General features: G+C 41.0%; 1 protein-coding gene across 22 annotated transcripts in view; it reads right to left on the bottom strand.

Moving 5' to 3' along the window:
• Nucleotides 1–20,019, bottom strand: part of nfasca (neurofascin homolog (chicken) a) — a 166,526-nt gene that overhangs the window by 34,426 nt on the left and 112,081 nt on the right. For 17 of the 22 annotated variants that reach the window (XR_004213773.1, XR_004213774.1, XM_031875560.1 and 14 more), the window contains 17 exons: nt 18,174–18,370; nt 17,631–17,753; nt 15,319–15,489; nt 14,906–14,953; nt 10,131–10,242; nt 9,470–9,654; nt 9,250–9,381; nt 8,002–8,145; nt 7,191–7,302; nt 6,893–7,059; nt 5,466–5,613; nt 4,907–5,031; nt 3,096–3,140; nt 2,342–2,443; nt 1,790–1,987; nt 613–683; nt 125–347 (listed from right to left, as the gene is read on the bottom strand). Coding sequence is in view for 20 of the 22 variants with exons in the window: in XM_031875560.1 (XP_031731420.1) it covers nt 125–347; nt 613–683; nt 1,790–1,987; nt 2,342–2,443; nt 3,096–3,140; nt 4,907–5,031; nt 5,466–5,613; nt 6,893–7,059; nt 7,191–7,302; nt 8,002–8,145; nt 9,250–9,381; nt 9,470–9,654; nt 10,131–10,242; nt 14,906–14,953; nt 15,319–15,489; nt 17,631–17,753; nt 18,174–18,370 (2,303 nt within the window). In the remaining 2 variants the exon portion in view is untranslated. The remainder of the gene's footprint in view (nt 1–124; nt 348–612; nt 684–1,789; nt 1,988–2,341; nt 2,444–3,095; nt 3,141–4,906; nt 5,032–5,465; nt 5,614–6,892; nt 7,060–7,190; nt 7,303–8,001; nt 8,146–9,249; nt 9,382–9,469; nt 9,655–10,130; nt 10,243–14,905; nt 14,954–15,318; nt 15,490–17,630; nt 17,754–18,173; nt 18,371–20,019) is intronic. The other 5 variants (XM_031875566.1, XM_031875580.1, XM_031875569.1 and 2 more) reach the window with 3 other exon arrangements.

Here is a 20,019-nt window from a genome sequence, read left to right as displayed (position 1 = left end):
TGTTTATGCAGGAAGAAGAATAAATGACTTTCAAATCAAAGTGAAAAGATTCACTGATGACATTGTGAGAGGTTTAATCTGGTACTCTCTTTCCCAAACAAATACCCATTGTGTCTCTACTCACTGTCCTCTCCAGAGTATCCAACGACCACATTAGACTCAGGTCCTTGTCCAAACTCATTCCTGGCCTGGACTTTGATCTCGTAAGGCACGTAGGTCTCTGTGTTGTGGACGACATGTTTGGACCCAAACGTGGACATGTTACTCCACCCCTCTCCCAAATCCTTCCGTCTCCACCACACGCTGTAGTGCAGGTTTGGCCCGTTCCTCTCCAGATCAAGCAGAGGCTGGAGAAAACAAGACAAGAAGCTGACTGTGAAACGCACACTGACTGAAAGTAAGATTTACTTTGGGTTTGTTTTCACTTGTAAGACATGAAAAGAACATAACGCCCAACCACTCAATCCAAACTGCTGCTCTTCTCACTTACAAAATATTACTATTTGAACTACTTGGTTTTATAAACAGTTCCATCTACGATCATGATTGATGTATTCATGAATTCAACAGGAATCTCACAAGTTGTAATGTCCTGCCTTGTACATGTCTTACCTCCCAGGTGATCTCCATATTGTCCTTCTTGGATCCCCATCCTCGTAGACCTCTGGGGATGGCATCTGGGGCTGGATGTAACATAATGAAATTCACTCAGATTGAACAACATCAACTGCAACTAATCCCATGTCCTCAGGCACAGAGTTGTGTTAACACCACCTGACAAACCTGAAGCTTACTGGCCAGTTGTCTTTAACTGCTACTTTTACTTTAAAGCAAGGGGCTACAAACTACACATCCAGCCCATGTGACAATCTCATAGGGCCCTCCCATGGGTTTAGAATGTATTCTTTCATTAGGTCGACAATTTAATACTTGGTTTTTTTGTTCCTATTTTGGTTGTCCCTTAAGTGTTTCCGATAAGATAAGATAAAACATGATACGATGCAATGCGATAAAATAAGGTATGATGAGATAAGCCTTTATTGATTGGTGTCGCAACAGCACAAGGACAGAAATAGCACAGATAATTAAAGAAAGGTTTAAAAGTAAAAAGGATAGTACAGGATATGAAGTATAAACAATATTAAATCAAAATACAAACTATAAATGAGCAATTACACTGAACATTATAAGGCAAACAATCATTATATGTATCATACCCAGACCAGAGTTGTAAACTCTTAAATTAACAGTGAAATATCGTCTCGAGGTAGGTAACTTAGTGGTGTGGTTAGTTGCAGCAAAGTCAGCAAATATATGTGTATATGAAGAGTAATATGAGACTCTTAACTATAACGGCATACACCAGAATAGTATACAATATGACTATGTAATTAAAACAGTATGAGCATTGTATATATATATATATATATATATATATATAACATATATATTTTGAGTAATTCATTTATTTTCTAACAGGGCTGCATGATGAGAGCATAATAATTGGCTATATATTTCAAATTTATGATGGAGTTTGTTTTTTCTACTTCCATGTTTCAGTGGCTCCAGCTAGGAGACAACAACCTGGCCCCCAGGTCATTTGAGTCCTACAGGCTGAACAGTTCCACTACGTCTAATCAAATGTTTTCTTACAAGATGTAGGTAGGTTGTCGTGACCTGAAGACAGTCCTTCAGTCAACAAAGTCATCATTTTTAAGTAAAGTACCTGAAATGTTCTTGATGTGGTGGTACATAAATTACACTTGTGAGTGTGTGTGGTGCTCCTCACCAGCTCCACTGGTTTTGTACCGTGGCGAGGGCCGGCTGGGCTGACTCTGGCCCACTGCGTTGATGGCGGTGACCCTGAACTGGTAATTGACAAAGGGGGCGAGCTGCAGGATGACAGAGTTGAGGTCCCCGGGGTATGTGGACAGGTCCTGCCACCTGCCCGGCTCCCAGCGGTCCTCCTCAAATTGGACCAGGAATTCTGCCGAGACAACACAACTGGCGTGAGGATAGGCAGACCACTTATTGTTAAGGCAGAGGAGATCGTGGGGGTTTCATGTAGTCCTTGAAGGCGTTCAGCAGGTAGGAAGGTCGGTAGGGTCTCCTGCAGCTTCTAGTTTAATGACCCTGTTACATTCATTTTACAACCCTCTATTTCTGCATGCCTTCATTATCATTTCTTTCCTGAGCTTGGAGACCTGGGACGAACGCTTTCACATAAACAAATCAGGCCTGTGTATGAAAAATTTAGAGAGAAATGTGAGGATGCAAGAGTAATACAACCCCCTTCCAGGATGTCCAGGAAAACAAGAAGTGAGTGTGTGTATATACTGACCCGTGACTGGGCTCCGGTGGTCGTTTCCGGGGATCCAGGTGAGGCGAACGCTGCGGGCTGCGGGGTCTGACAGATCCAGATCCATGGGAGGGTCTGAGCGGTCTGCAGAGAAACAGGGAATAACCTGACCTTAGACATGGAAAAAAGACATACAAACACACATACACACAACCATAGGCATGCAGCAACACTCATACTGTACAATGTCATCTATCCTGGTCATCAGTCAGTCAATTTTAATATAAGATACACTTTATTTAGATTGACAAACTACTTTACAACACCCAATATCACCTTCAAATCTCCTCCCAGTTCACTGTCTGAAAGTTTCAGGAAATGGTAAATACATCGCCCAGTGAAATGAGGACAAATGAGAAAAACTACTCTACTAATAATTTCCACAAACAACTTAGAATGAGTGGGAATGTGGTTCCAAACTGGACAAAACATTGTCAGACTCACTATGAGATTAAATGACTTGATGGGATGTTTTGTGGTGCATGTATGTAAAAATCCATTCGGTATTAAAGACTCCTCTAACACACATACACAGAGACAGAATCATCATTAGCACATGATGAAATAATATCCATTATAACAGTGGTTTAATATAAATAGTGTCATACAGCAGATGCACACGTTTAGATGAGGAAGAGGACAAAAAGTAAAAGAATAAGAAGACAAAGTAAACGGAAGAAAAATGAGGACATGACAGAAAAGAAAAAGAGAGAATTCTACTCGCGCCGTGTGTTACCTGGAGGCAAGGCACTAGAGACTGAGGGGTTGAGGGAGGCTTCCTCTGTGGGGCGAGGTCAAGGACCAGAAAGTGGGTATAAGGGTTAGAGTATGCATGTTAGTCTACCAGCCAGTCAACAGCAGGGGAGCACAATGGTTAACAAGTAATTTAGTACTCACTGTATTAATATAAGTCAGCTTCACTAAGTATTTGTCTTGTAAATTTATGTCTTTAATCTCAGAATGTTTTAATTGTCAGAGTATTGTCCCCCTCCCCTGGCTCCGTTTTTTCTTTTTCTTTTTTGTCCTTCAATGGCCCTAATGGTTATCCTCATATTTACATTTGAGACTTTTGAATTCACAATTAGATTTGAGAATTAGCTAAGAAAATAGATTGAACCAGGAGGTCATTCAATAAAAATAGTGGAGTTTTGAGCCATTTGTCAATTGTGTCTGTTTCTTGACTCAAACAAAATGTACTGCTCAGGAGAGGAAATAATTTTTTCAGAAGATAGGATGAGGCTTTGAAGATTACAAAACATGCCTTAAAAAATGGTCAAAAACAGAGGCGACTGTGACTTACTGACATTAATGAAAAGTCTCAAATGTCAAAACAGGATGTTCAAACTGAGTCCACAATATAGCTTCACTACAGCACTTTCTACACAGCACCATACAGGAGCATCTCCATACGCTGCATGCAAACTGTTGAATCAGTGGGAGTGAGTAGAGTTAAAGCTTAGTAAACTGTTGCAACAATAAAACATGCATGATTTCCATTTGAAGACAGAGCTGAAAAATAGTAGTGTCAAGAGAAGACATTTACAGAAAATATCTACTGAGAAAATATAAAAAGCATTAATACAAAGCAAAAGTAAAAGCATAATAGAGTGTGTGTGTGTGTGTGTGTGTGTGTGTGTGTGTGTGTGTGTGTGTGTGTGTGTGTGTGTGTGTGTGCGTGTGTCTAAGAGGTAAATAACTATAATTATGAAGTGCCGGTACTTGACAATTTTGAGAGACTGCCTTCTTCTCTTTCACTATATTTCAACAACACAGTCACCAGGACGTGGTCATTGTACGTCTAGAACTGCAAACCATCGATACCGTCCCTCAGAGCAAGTGGCGTGATATACCAAGCAACTGTTACTGAAAGTTGGTATAAAAGTTCCGTGGTTAAATAATGAATAAAACAGGTAAACGAGTCCACTAGGAGCGGCAGGGACAGATGATGGAGAGGGCTGTTAGTGCCCTTTGTGAAACCAAAAGCAAACAATGGCTTTACCCTTGTTACATTACTTTTTCACGCTTGTTACACAATGTTACGTAAGAAAGTCTGCTAAGGTTGGTTATTTAGTTATGCTAGTTACTACGCTTGTCATGAAGCATTGTTGTGTTGTATTTGGAACACACACCATGTTATGTTTTCTAACCTTGAACATGTAGGCTAAACCTTTGTCCTTTGTCTTTTGCCTAAACCTAACAAATCATTTCACAATGTTAACCAGGTGGCATTGTGCATTTCTGCGTGAGCGATACGAGGCTGATATGAAATGTGTTCATGAAACATATTTTTGTGTTCTACGAATCTCTTGCAGAAATGTACAATGTCAACATTTTTCCTGGCAGATGTAGTTAGTAGTTTCTTTACACAAAATGGTTTTACATGCAAAATACATAAACTGATACGGTGTCATAGATTATCTATAATTAAATAAGTACTGTGTTTTATTTGGGCTCAGAGAATATCGTATTTTTTAAATAAAACTCCTTTTGAAAATTCAATCTGAATATGCCATTTTCTCCAGGTCCGTTCTCTATATGTGAGTGTACCTAACACCGTGAGGCGGGCTGAGGCTGAGTCCTGGTCTATCTCAGATTTGACAGTGCAGGTGTAGGTTCCCTCGTCCCCCTCGTTCACATTGGGGATGGTCAGTGACTCCTCGTCTTTCCTCAGCCTGGGAGACAAACACAGGGAAGAATTCTGACATCTGTATAAAATCAATCAGTCATTCAATTCTAAAATCAAATAACTGACAAAAAAATGGTATTTCTCATTGTATGAACGTTTTAGCCCTATTTCCTGTCTGAGACAAGTTATTGGTGTGTGTCATAACTCTGAGAACTACCCTGTCTCATACAAAATTACATTCCATACAACTAAACTGAATTTTCATTTCATGCATTGAATGTGACATGAAAAAATCGTATCTTATTTTTCACTTAATAACACTTAAACCACAGACCAATGATCCATTGCTGTCCATTTCTTTTCAGAGGAAATGATAAACATTTACTGTTGTTAAATGATAGCTTAGCTTGGATTATTTTCAATGTTTTGGCTTTACAGGTGCAGGATAGGAGCACCAGAGATGTCTTTGTGTGCCGTTACCTCCAGCCCAGGTAGAGAGGCTTGTCGTCCTTGGTCCAGGCCACAGTGATGGGCAGGCTGGGATCAGACTTCACTTTACAGTCAAAGTGAGCCGTGGAGCCCCTGACGGCCGACCGGCGCTCCGGGGCTCGAACAATACGAGTCGGCTCTGAACGGGAGTGAGGTTGAAGGGGAGCGCATACACACACGCACATTCTTTGTTAACTCGGACACTCAGATGCATCCAGGAAAAATCAGTGACAGGTGTGTGTGATTGCTTGTCAGAGTTGGATGGAACACACTCTTTTCCAAAACGTTCACACAAATATGACTGCAAGGCCACTTTCAACATCTGTTATTCTACCACAGCACCTACAACTTTCTTTTTTCTGTTGAACAAATCTGCCCCGAGTGTACTTTCAGCGATTCGCATTTGCATGCCTCCCACCAACCAATCAGTTTACATCCATGTCTGTCCAAAATGTCATCAATTCATCATTATATCCTGTTAGACACTTGTGTGAAATTGTCATGATTCGGATATGAATTCTTGAGTAGTGGCCCAAAACGTGTTTCGTGACCTTTCGAATCAGTTCTTCCTTGTGTACAGGTTGACTTTTGTGCCAAATTTGAAGAAATTCCCTCTGGGCATTCCTGAGATATTGCGTCCACGAGAATGGACCGGACAGTACGCATGGCTGGACGGACGTACAAATAAGTTTTTAAGTTTTTAAATAAGTTTGAATGGATGTCATTATGCCTCCTGCCACTGCTGTCAACGGTGCAGAGATATGATGACATCCATACACAACTTCTTTGCATTGGCGAATCCGTTTTGTAGTAAATGGGTTAGGGTTAGCTTGTACGTCCATCCATCCACCCTCCATGTACCTCCTCTATACAACGGCTGTGCAGAATAAGAACATCCCACTTCCTGGACCGGGGAAATTGAACGTAATCTCGGCAGCAGATTCTTCTAACACATAATGAACTAACGGATGCTTTCTAAAGATGAGGAGCTCTACTTGCCATTGTACTTGACAAAACATACTGACGAATGAAAATGTATCTCACTGCCTTGGCAGATGAATGCACCTGTTTAAATTGTTTTCAGTTCAGCTCTACCCTGAATGCTAGGATGGGAATACATATGCAGTTTGAATACAAATGTAACTGTTAGTAGACAGAAGTTGAATTAAAGGCACGATCCAACAGTGCAGGCTGTTTGGCACAAGGAAAATAAATCATTTCACATCTTCCACACACATAGTGACATGCAATGGGAGCCCATGTACAACGTCATAAACCCTGTTGGGGCTGATTGTTGCACAATGTATGCTGCACATGATGTAATAGCAACTCATTTGTAGTTGAAACATTACTTTAAGTTTCAGTTTCGCTGTGAGTCTTAACAGCACACCCTGTACAGCAGAGATGTAATGACTGACCTTTGACCTCAAGGCGGACCTGGTTCTCGGCCGTGCCCAGCATGCTGTTGGCCACACAGGTGTAGGTGCCCTCGTCCTCTGCTCGGGCCCGTTTGATCTCCAGGGTGCCGTTGATGTAAACGCGGTACTGACCTCCGTCCAGCCCACTGCCCTGTCCGTTCTTAAACCTGCAAGCACGGACAGCATAGGGGAATATGAATGATAAAGTATAGCTGCATGAATGTTGTGCTCAAGAATACACAGATGTGGGTTTACAGAGGTTGATGCCAAAACCAGTATTAGAGCTGTCGATGCTCACCATCGTAGGTCCGGCAGAGGAGAACCGAAGAAGGGACAGTCGAGGAAGGTGCGGTTGTTCTCGATGACTTTGATCAGCTGGTTTTTAGGGCCCAGCATCCTCGGAGGCATGTCTGCAAGAAGAGGGACAGAGGATGACGCCTTCACCACTACATCACTTACCAGGACTCTGCACGAGTCACAGAGTTTTTAATATTTGTGACAGTGTGACAGTCAGCTAGTGTGCACCATAACTGGTACTGAAGCAGCTATATTGAATTCAGCCTTCTCATTTTATTATCTGTCTGCAACATGTTTAAATATCCTCTGTGTAAAAGGCTTACTAGATTAGAATTAGTTTGTAATCAATTAAAAATTATAAATGTCACATTTTAACCGGTTAAAGTTGAATAGCTGTGTATTCACATACTTTAGGATAAGCATGTTTGCTTTTTTTTTCACAGTAATATTCATTATTAGAAATTGAATCTGCTGAGTCCATGATGTGTTTAGCCTAGTTTAGCATAAAATGTACACATGGAAGACTGCTAGATCAATCAAACCCTGATTATACAGAATGTAAACAGTGTCAAGAGGCTATGAAAATGTGTGTGGATGACTATCGACTTTTGTTCATTCTAATCATTGAAGGAAAACATGCACAGGTTCAGTGGTGATGGAAATATTCTTAAACCAAATGGCCTTGCATTAATATTTCCACAGATAATTCAGGGCTGTAGAGCAAGGCGAGGGCTAAGGCTTACAGACAGATAGGCGACACACCCACTGCTCTGTATACATTTTTGAAATCGACTTCCTCCTCCGTGTCTCACCGAGGACGCTGACGAAGGCGTTGGCCATCAGGTAGCCGTGCTGGTTGGAGGCGTTGCACTGGTAGACAGCGCTGCTTCCCATCTGCACCAAGCGGAACATGATGGTGTCACCGAGCACCTGTCTGCTGGGGCTGTGGGGAGTGCCTGAGGTCAGGGGAGAGGAAAGAAACACATAGCAATAATAGGGAAAGTTACAGAATTCATTTTACACGGATGTCTAGTGAAGACAATATTTGAATTTAAATTGATTTGATTTGAGTGGTTACTTTTGTAGTCTGCTACAGACTTCAGTAAATAAGATCAGAACAGAACCAGGTCCTCATTGTCCTTTTCATTTACTGAAATCTGGCCATTCAGAACAGATTGGTCAGAAAAGCTGGTTGACATAAAGCCGATTTGAATTTGAGAGAGCTGATTGTATAATATAGTGCAACAACTGTAGCGTATGGGTGTAATCAGGCCCCTATTATAACATAGACATGTAAAGACTGTCATCATACCATACTGTCAAATATGTCCCACCACTCACACTCACAGAGCTTTTTAACAAGAACATCTTTAACAAGAACATCTATCAAGCCATCTTCTGAAAAACTGTGGCACAATTTTCAACCTTCAGTTTAATTATATTTTGTAAATAAATGTGGTAATGTTTAAATAGAGCCCAATAATCACAATATTATATAATGAATAGTGTACATTTAACAAAAAATAAAGAACGATAAACAGAACGAAAGGAAAAAAGGAAATAAGTACGACAGACAGACAGATAGAAAGAAAAAAAGAAAGAAAGACAGATAGATGGATAGATGGATAGAAAGAAAGAAGGAAAGACAGATACAGTAGATCGAAAGCAATAGAGAAAGATAGATAGATAGAAAGAAAAAAATAAAGAACAAAAGACAGACAGATGGATAGAAAGAAAGACAGATGAATAGAAAGAAAGAAAGAAAGACAGATAGATAGAAAGAAAGAGAGAAAAACAGATACAGTAGATAGAAAGAAAGAAAAATAGACAGATAGATAGAAAGAAAGAAAGACAGATGAATAGAAAGAAAGAATGAAAGACAGATACAGTAGGTAGAAAGAAATACAGAAAGATAGATAGATAGAAAGAAAGAGAGAAAAACAGACAGATGGAAAGACAGAGGAAAAACAGGTAGAGAGAAAGAAATAGAGAAAGACAGACAGATAGAAAGAAAGAAAAAAGACAGATAGATAGAAAGAAAAAAGACAGAATATATGTACTTTCTATCGGCAGTCCATTGACCAGCCACTGGATGTTGGGTTTGGGGTTGCCGTTGGCCCGACACACCAGAGGGCCGTTCTCCTCCGGAGCGAGCACCAGGTTGAAGGGTTTGTCGAGCCAATAAGGAGCCGCTGTGGAACGCAGGGAGTCAGATGTGCATGATGGACTCAAACACAAACATACATCTGTAGAAACACATAACCAGTGTCACCTCCTCACCTTTGACCTGGACAAAGATGGAGTGGCGTATACTGCCTAGATGGTTGTTAGCCATGCATACATACTCCCCAGCATCCTCCTCTGACACGTTGATTATCTTCAGGGTCTTGTTGTAGTTGTCAAACTTCACCTTTCTCCCTGGCAGGTCCCCACCCTTCTTAAACCATTTGATAGTGGGCGTCGGACTGTATAGGGACAAAGAGGGAAATCCTCACTGTCATTTATTATTATTATTATTATTATTAAAAGGTTGGTCTGGCACTATTGGAACTTGATCAGCTGACAAATTACAGCTCAAACCTCTTCAGTCCAACTACTGAGTAGACTGCAGAGGGACCAAAGGAACACATACTAACTCAATATTTAGAGCCCAGTTGCACTGTTGGGGTTCTATAATGATCGAGGGTCACTGGTGCTGGACAGGAAGAACACATTCAGCATCCAAGTTCTAAGAGTATTCTCCTGTCATGCATCACAGAGGGGACATGGACTACATGGAGATTTGAATCATTTCATTCTTCTTCTATTTCAAATGTAAATCAAACATCTGGTGTCTGAATTATGCAGTTTTTATCTCTGATATGTGTGTGTGTGTGTGTGTGTGTGTGTGTGTGTGTGTGTGTGTGCGTGTGTGTGTGTGTGTGTGTGAGAGAGAGCTCACAGTCCAGCAGCGATACACTCCAGCAGCAGTTGCTCGTCCCGTAGCACCATCTTGGAGCTCTCTGTCCCTGAGGGTGAGAGGAAGGTCGGCGTGGACTCGGCTACTTTACGGCCTGCGGACGAGGAATGAGGGCGGGGTTAACACACGCACAAACAAACACACATTACAGTTTATCTTTGTACCAGGAGCTGAACATCCTATTTGCAGGTACTGCCACATGAACCTAGCACTACAAGTCTGATCGTTTCCATGTGGCTGCGCTCCATCTCCACCAGGCTTCAGCTCTCCCTGCAGTCTGTCGTGAGGCCAAGGCGGTCTGTAAACGGGTTTAACGCCCTCTGGCTTCTCTCACAGGAAGACATTAAGAGATGCAGAACAACAACGGATTTACTGATCTTGCTTTGTGTTTGCCAAGAGAACAGAGATGGCAAAGATTGGCATTGAAAGCTTAAATAAAGCAGCTGATAAAACGTTCTTCTGCTGTGATGAGATGACTTCAACGTGAAGCTGAAGAATATTAAAGTCATGTAGTCGTTATATAACCCCATGTTGAACCTTCCAGCAGGGCTTGGCTAAAGCAAGGAGCAGCATTGGACAGGAACTAGAGCCTTTAGAACAGAACCTTGGTATTGTTTGGAGTTGGCTTTTAGGTTGTGAGGCCTTTAATAATCCACACACACAGTACAGTGACTGGGAGGATCAAATCTATCTTAAACCTCTGATTTCTATTAAATAATCGAGGGTTAGTTTGGCATCAGTGTTGCTTCAGCTTGTTTCTTTTCAACACAAATTGTGAACAAACCATTTGAGCATTAATTAATCAAACAGTCAGTTCAGCTAAGCAGTGTGGGACGTGAGTAAACTGCTAAGTGCTGTCTTTGTTTACTTCAACAACCAAACGCATGTAGCACTTTAATCAGGCACGTAGTTTAGCATGAACTCACCTTTCACGTAAACTACACTCGTGACAAAACTAAGTGTGTCAAATATTATGTCACCTATCGTTTCATTGTTATACTCTGTATGTGGGTGTGCTACACGAGTGCATTTATTTCAACTGTTTTATATTCAGCTCTTCGTTAAACTACTTTAAGTGTTACAATTTACAAACTCATAATTCAACTGTCCAAAGGGCTTGCAGGTCAGCTGCTTTCAGCTCAAACACTTCAACTGACACTTAGATTGTTTCAAATAAACTCTCTTCAACTGCTTTCAGTGCTTCACCTTTCACATGGAAACAGTTAACATGTTCAGACTTTTTAAACTGTAAACCCTTATATTATCTGCAGATGTCATTTTCAGCAAGCCCACCAAGAGAATTTAGTCTCATCTCTGTATTGTTATCTGTTGTAGATGTAGCTTATTATTGCACTGCATATTTAAATAATTCAAAGTTAATTTTGCGAAATGGAACTAAAACTGTAAAGCCTTTCTTTTACTTTCTTACACTTAATCTGGAGGTCAAACTGAGAGTGAAAGTTGATGTAGCAAGTGGCTCTGTAAACTGTGATGGCTATTACAAACAGGCAGTTTAGGTAATAACTCCACATATCACTGCCTGACTGCCAGTGTTTATTCCCTTGTGAAAATAAGATCCAAGTTGTAATAAAACAGAATAATTAAATCTGTACAGGAATACTAGTTTAAATTGCATGAGTTTAGAGTTACACTTTGGTTTGGACACATTTGTGAGGATGACAATGTGCTTAGTGCTCCTAAAGTCTCGGGCCGATCTTGTATTACATCCACTGTATGCAGCATTGGTAATGTTGATTGACTGGTAATTATTTGAAACTACACCACGGAATAAACCAATTAAAAAAACTGCTGCCTTTTAAATCTTATTACACAGACTGATTTGTCTGGTTCTTTGATCATTACTTAAGAGTTCTAGAGAGCACATTTCCAGTTGGATCCAATCCCAACACAAATGCTGCCAACAGTGTGGACATAGGATCCAGCCAGCACAGAGCTGCAGCATGCTGAGAAGTGTGTGGGATTAAATTAGCATTAGCCTCCTTTGTGATGCAGATCTGTGTGGGATTAAAACATCTGTTAGCGGTTAGCTTGTCCAGTGGCTGGCGAAGGAGGATCTGCTATTGTTAGTGAAACTGGGAGGAGAAGAAGAATAAGAAGAGGAGGAAACATACAGAAGACAGTTAGTGGTAACAAAAGCCAAGGTGATTATGTGTCACTATACAGCTACGGCAATGCAGTGAGCTACCTGGAGATGTGGCTAACATGGCTATCACCCTGCTGAGGAGAATGGCAGGCAATGCTTCCCAAGATGCACTGCAGCTTTAGACTCAATCCCACTCACAAAAAAATTTGAGTTATGTTTTTGCATCTGTAGGAGATTATAAATAAAATAGCTAGCATGTGTGCATGAGCATGTGCGATAACGGCCTCATGTGAGTGTTTTCGACAGCTGTTACAGACCCGCACTCCCCCACACTCACTCAGAAATGTGTCTTGAATGCAGACCTACTTCCATACATATATGATTATTAATGACCACAGCGTGAATCTGGACTGAATATTCATCATGTGACCTAATCCCTCTCTGAGCTGGAGCCTCTTCGGAGTCTTCGGTCCCACTGGGGCCTCGGAGCCGCCGGCCTGGTCTGTCACTGGGAGCATCTTCTCCCCTTAGGGACATATCACACCCCAGTTCAGCCACTGACACATATGTTGTCACTTTGGCTGATCTCTTCCCTCCAGCTATGGGCTCATTCAATACATGTATAGCATAATGAATATACTGTATGTGCAATACATATGAATTAAGGGTAATTTGTGTGTTAATTAATATATGTTTATTCATTACATGTGATCGTTTAACACTGATTAAAAGGTGGAATAGACTAATTATGGACTAAATGACATGAATACTTATTTCTACTGTGTGAGTGCATATTAGGGTCAGAAGGATGTTGATAAGTCTTCTATTGGAAGTCACATCTGGCCCAGTCGCTCATTCTCCTCGCCGACGTTGAATTTGGTTTGATTCTTCATTTAATGACCAGCTGACAAACACTACACCGATTGAACAGGAGCAATTTTATTCTGCTGCAACATATTGCATTAATTCATCTCTGTCAGTTATATAAGGAGTTTCAGTGGAAAGTTGGCATGTGGCAAGATGTGCAAAAGGGATTAACATATTTTATTCTCATGGAAACAACAATTAAAAACAAAACATGTTTGATCTCGGAGGACTTTTGGGGGGGGGGGGGGCGTACTGCATCTAGACATAAATAGCAGAAGTTTCAATCTAAAACATATCTTAAAAACACAGTGTAAACTATGTCTTGAGAGCTCAGACTGTTTACCTCACTAGCTTTTGAGATTGAAATGTGAAGAACATCGACTGCTACAAGGTTTAATTAAATTATGGTCAATGCTTAGATAATAGCATGACTCAACATGTCTTTAAAGTACTGAAGCTCAATTATTGCAACAGTGGTTTTACTGTAGTTTCAGCACAAATTCAACATGTTTTCAGAGCTACCACTATGTTTTTCTTGTTTGAAAATGGGAAGGAAAATCCATTAAAGTTCCAATGACTGGTAAATGTGTTCAATCAGTTTAGTCCTGTCTCTTACAATGTGCATTCCCGTACAACAAAACTGCATTCTCAATAATGTTTAGAGAGAAACCTATTTTTTAAACAGCCGATAAAATACCTACGCTTTTTTTTAACGTAGCTCAAATACATTTCTAATCAAGTCTGAAAAGGGTCAAACAAACATGGGACTTTCACCCAGGAGCCGCTGTTTGTGTTCCGAATAAAACCAAAAGTCAACATTAAATTATTTAAATTTATGTCCGTAATTTCAATAACGAAACTAACCTACTTATTTTAAGCCAAACCGGGATGTTTGTGATAAACTCAAGCAAGTAGTTCTGTTGAGTTTTTTGTTTTGTTTCAATTTACAATGTTAATCACGAGTAAAGAACTGCCACTATGATTTGGGAGAAAATACGTTCCCCTCAAAACATAATTGAGAATGCAGTTCACTTGTATGAGGACGTATTTTTGGAGACAGGGTTGCAAAGTTGATATGTAAGTGAATGGTAAAACTGACAATAATATATTATGGAGCCTACGTATAATAACATTTCAGTGACATTAAAACCAATGCTTACCAAGCCTCAAATATCGCTAAAAATAAACTTTCAGTTTTTAACTCACAATGGATAACAGAACAGAAAGAAGCAGTGGCAGATGATCCATCTCAAAAACTGACATCTGTAAATTAAGTCAGCCAAACTTTCCAGGATATACTGTATGAATCATATGGCCCCCAGACTGACCTGAGAACATTTGATTCATATGTAAGAAGCAACAATTCAAGAACGTTCTAATATTGTTGCTCACAAGTCTCATATTCCAGTCTCCTGTCTAGGTTATGTGATCTTTGTTAGATGTAATAAGGGAAATAGTTGTTTTGTTAATTTTTTTGAATGATCTAAATGTGGTTGAATTCACTTAGATGTTGTGATTTTTCTCTATTGATAAGGATCCAATTAAAAAATATATGATATCGGCAGCATAAGATCCCGTTATACCTTAAAGAAGCACACCAACCAAGACTCACTTCTCCTCCTGCAGCCAGTCGGTGAATTCTACACATGTAGAGAGCAGTTAGGAGGTTAAATGTGTGTCGAAGGTCAGGCTGAGTAATGACTTGAGCTTCACTGAGCTAGCAGGTTAGTGTGCTAGCCGTGTTACTGTGGGACTTGACTAAGGAGGTGGACAGGAAGTGACTCACCACCGTAGGGGTCAGTGGCATTGTAAGACGTGTCATTATACGGCTCCTCTGAAAACACACACACACACACAGTGGCTCATCAGTCCACACATGGGACACACTCGCAGAACCTGACGACACACGGTCACATCTGAAGAAAAATATTTCACATTATATCAGATAACCCAACATTTCATTGTCTTCTCTTCTCTGCAGCAACCTGAAAAACTCTCATTAAAGGTTATGATTGAATGCTTCTCATGTCATGTCATGACATCACCTCTAGATGGGGACATGTCATACTCCATTGGTTGGATTGGTGTGTGATCAGAACACACAGCAGACAGTGAGAGAGAACAGAGAGAATAAATGACTACATTAACTCAAAGTCAGTACGGGATCTGCAAGTGTGTGTGTGTGTGTTGTCGACTCACTAGTCAGGACTTTAAGTGTGAAGGGGTTCTTCTGCTGGATGGTGTGTGTGAAGAGGAAGCGAGCGTTGCAGCTGTAGTCGGTGTGAGCGTCTTTGGTCAAGACGTTGGAGAAGTATAGGTCTCCGTTCAGACCCATGGACACCCTCTTATCCTGAGGGATCGGAGTCATCGCTGGAAGACAGAGGAGGTGACCAGAGGGACGGACAGAGGGAAATGGAAAGAGAGAGAGAATGAAACCACATGAACAAGTTGATCTGATAGAATCTTCAGCGTAAGTAGCAGCTAGTAGTCGCATGTTAACATTAACACTGAGGTGAAGACATGAGGATTTGCAGTTTTAATGTTCAACTTAAATATAAAGTTGAAGACTCTTCACCTTAGATAAGTAATGAAACAAGACTTCAGGACTAACACACATTATTGTTGGGAAAATCATAGATTGTCGTTAATTGTTTAATATATTGTTGAATATATATTGTTTTCTGATGAGAACACATGTGATACATTGGCTATTTTCTATCAATTTGCATTTCATTCTGAATATTTTGGATTTAATAATTTGCCATTTTGTAATCATATTTGGAAATGTATAATTTGCTATACACATGTAATATTGTGCAAACAGTTCAGCGCCTCTTAAATCACCCTTTTTTATGGATATAGTTAGTGTAATTCATTTGCCAAAAAGAGACAAGAAGCACAATAAAAAAAGTTAAAGATGAATTTGACTGACATTATTATTATAATCTTTTACTCAAATCTCAATATTGTGAATATACTGTAAGTTATGGGTTGAACTACAAATTTCAATTTGGGTTCATGGAGTTTGAAAGAGAGGGGCGTTCAGCAGGCATGCAGGGTCTGATGAAAAAAGTCAATTGCATTATGGGAAATGCAGCATCCAGTGTTTTTGTAGATTGATCCATACTATGAACTACAAGTCTGGTGTCTCTGCCACTACTGCTTTGATTTTGATCTGCCTATTTCAAGTCCCACAACTTATACTAAAAAGTTCTTCATGAAGGCCTATATCAACTGTAGCTGTTTGTCAAGAAATCAAATGCTACCATCACCATCTATCTCCCACATCCTGTATCAAAGAATCCAACCACTAGCCTGCAGATTGTTAGATGCATATATCTTTTTTCACATACAGTATAACTCAGTTCACTGTCTGTCCTGGTGAGCTGATGTGTCATCCTACAGTAGCTACAGGCAAACGTTAACGTGCGGCCCACAAACACAGACGTCCAGACGGACCGTCATCCACACTCTAACTGCTCCAGCTGACGTGACCCGTATGGTCGTCAAGAAAATGCCCCGGGACCAATCAGCAGCCGGGCCAGCAGTCCTCATCAGGCGTTGGCTTGTTAAAGTGTCTGGGCTGCATGACATGCTGATGAACTGTGGATGATATGAGACACCAACAGCTGCACTATCTACATCTGTAACTAGGGAGGAAATCTTTATTGTATTAAAAATAGTTGTGTAGCAATGTTCTTCTCAAACAGTTTCCAGGTATTTTAGTAATTTCAAGTCATTCAGTTAATGTAATGGTTGTTGGACTACGGTGCTTTTTGCAGTGTTTCTGTTTGGCTGTAAAACGGCTTCTGGCTGGACATGGAGGTTTGCACACACACACACTCAGCAGTACTGTGGCGTGACCCACTTAGGAGAAGGACCGTACAGTGCAAAGAAGAGAGGTGAGGAAAGGATGCCAGACTGGCTCCAGACTATGAAATCTCAACTCCAACTGCTGAAAGAGTGAAACTGAGAGAGGAGGAATAAAAGCCCAAATTAAAGCAGTACGCTCAGAGGTTACTGGAGACACACTGCTATGAAAAGAGGGACATCAAGCCTGTCTCTAGATGACCTGATAGACCTCTAGCCTTTCACAATTTAAAGGGACTGCAACCAAAACCAAAATGCACTTCTCAGCAACTAGGTTGAACATTACACATTGCATGAGCAGAACAGCGTGCTGGTGGCCAGCGGCAGCGTTGAGTCTAACGGTCCCTTGGCCTCACAACCTGCTGCTCTGGGGAAGAACAAGCTACCTAGCAAACTAGCCACCCATTCCTTTCCAGGGCTGTTCAGAGAGAGCAAGCTGTTCTTTACAGCTCCACTGTGTGTGTAATCACCATAACAATGAACAATAATCACTATTTTCTTTGTACTAGTGAAATGACCACGGATAACAGTTCTACTCCTATTCTATTTCCATCATCAGCAACACACAGCTAAAACACACTACATATAGAGAAATACACTCAGTGTACTTGTGTGTATACTTGTGTGTAATTGTTGCTCACCGCTGTTCATCCAGAAGGTGAAAGGAGGGGGCAGGCCTGGTGGAGGGTTGCAGGCTAGAACCAGCGGGGTGCCTTCAGTCACCACTACCGGCTCCAGCACCTCTTTAGGCCACAGAGGAGCCTCTGGAGGACGGGGACAGGGGGGATGGGAGTAGATGGGGGTGGGAAAGGTGAGGAAGAAAAAGAGACAGAGATGTGAGAAATGATACATGACAAGAATTTCAGTCAAACTAAGCTGAGGGAGGAATAATAGGATATTGTCCATCAGACTAAGTCTGCAAACTCTCCTAGGAACTGTTGCTGTTCTTCACAAATGATTGTATTGTATTGTAGGGCAGTTTTGCTGGTTCTAATTGTGGTCACCAGTTTATTTCAAGCAAGCACAGTCACATTGAAACAAGCATTTAATCAAACTTTGCTGTTGCATTTCTTCTTTTTTATGTGAGATACCATAATGCTTTCTTTGTCGCCTATGATATGTTAATGTATGCATTATGTCCAAATATTGTGTAATGACGTGTGTGTGTTCTTGTTTATTCTTACTGGAGACCCGGAGCAGGATTTTGTTGGACAGAGCCACTCCGAGGTCATTAGTGGCAAAACACTGGTACTCCCCCTCATAGTCCTCTGGTCGTCCTCCGCTACGGAAACCGATCTCCAGAGTTCCCGAGCGTTTTCGCATTGTCACCCTGGGATCTTTCCCGATGTTGAAAAACTTCCCATTCCTTCGCCATGAGAACCTGAGCCAGAAGACAACGGATCAAATGGTTGGCGTTATAACATTGTTGATCCCTGGAACTGAAGTTCATTCTACTGATGTCCTCTTTATGTGATGCTCATTTTGACTTTGATACAGTCTTTCTGGTGACAACCAACTTTTATTCCCTTGTCATCACTCTTCTTACCCTAAAACCTATTGTAGTCACAGGACATTTATAAGAGTCAGCAAACACTCCTGAAAGCTAACCCAATGGAAACTATCCACACCTTCTATTGCATTACAACCAACCATCCAACTCCTATAAATATCTAAAAAAGGTTAAATAAGACTGGAGAAATTCGTATTGGTTGAGTGAGTTAAGTGTTCTCAAGCAGGGAAAGGTGATAAAAACATTTCCTTCATGCAACTATACTCTCAAGCAAAAATAACTTTGACATCATACCAACCCGTTCTCACCCCCAACCCATCGAAACACCAATGCTTGGTCAGTTCCCCTCGGCGTCTGATACCAAAGTCACAATTGACTTATCTTACTGTACATTGTTACACAACTTACATACTAAACCAACGGCAATAACCTCATCAAGTAGTTTTGAAGCATAGTGCCACACCAAGTGTCAATATTTGGTGAGTTGGGAGTGAAAATATGTGGATTATACAATTATTTCACATTTAAACCCTTCCAGCACCTCAATCGTTCCTGGCAGGGTTTTAAAGCTGCAGGAAAAGTTTTAACACAGCAGAGTAGAAAAAGCTCAAATGAATGGGTGAATGATAACAGTTTCTGTTAAAAAGAAATTCAGGGTAGTGTAGCATATGATAGGACTCTGTGATGATGACTGATGGAATAAATCAATAATAAGGTGTGTGTAATTTTATGTTTTATACATAAACAAACACCAGTTCACTTGTTTAGGAGACCATTAAGGAAGGGGAAACATGGAAAAAGTTATCTAAGCATGAGGTACACCCGCTGGGCTACCACCAGCTTAACATGGACTCTTAATTGTTTTAACAACTGGTAAATATGAAAGTCCTTTGCTTGTCGCGTGGTTGCCATCTTATGTTACTCAACTGCCCCATGACAGCAGCAGCACAACAATCCGCCATACCACACGCTCTCCATGTGCTTGTACTGTAGCTTAATCCTGCTCCATGTGGTGTTTCCAGAGGGCTCCCTGATTAGTGAGGAACACTGATATACAGTATGCTTACATAACCCGCCGCTATTTTTGGTACAGTAATAAGCGAGGATTTACAGAAGATGCTTCCTGTCCACTTCCAGTGGAGCTGGGCCTGTTTGAGGTGCAGCACAGCACTAAGCCTGAACAATGGGCCACTATTGAAGGTCTGCAGAACAGAGCTGTTTGTGTGTGTGTGTGTGTGTGTGTGTGTGTGTGTGTGTATGTATGTGTGTGTGTGTGTGTGTGTGTGTGTGTATGTCGTGGCATGTGTTGTGTAGTGAGAGATGAGTGAATAAGTGAACGATCCCTTACGCTGAATGTTTCATGAGCATGAATAGTCAACTGAGTGCATTATTGGAGCACAAAGCCTGTCCTGGGAAGGGGAGAACCAGTGTGTGTGCATGGGAGAGAGAGTGCCTTATTGTGAGGTTGTGTAAGTGTGTGTGTGTGTGTGTGTGTGTGTGTGTGTGTGTGTGTGTGTGTG

This window comes from Anarrhichthys ocellatus, unplaced genomic scaffold, assembly GCF_004355925.1.
Source record: "Anarrhichthys ocellatus isolate YVR2014 unplaced genomic scaffold, GSC_Weel_1.0 scaffold92, whole genome shotgun sequence".
Classification (NCBI taxonomy): domain Eukaryota; kingdom Metazoa; phylum Chordata; class Actinopteri; order Perciformes; family Anarhichadidae; genus Anarrhichthys; species Anarrhichthys ocellatus.
This window is presented reverse-complemented; position numbering and strand designations above follow the sequence as displayed.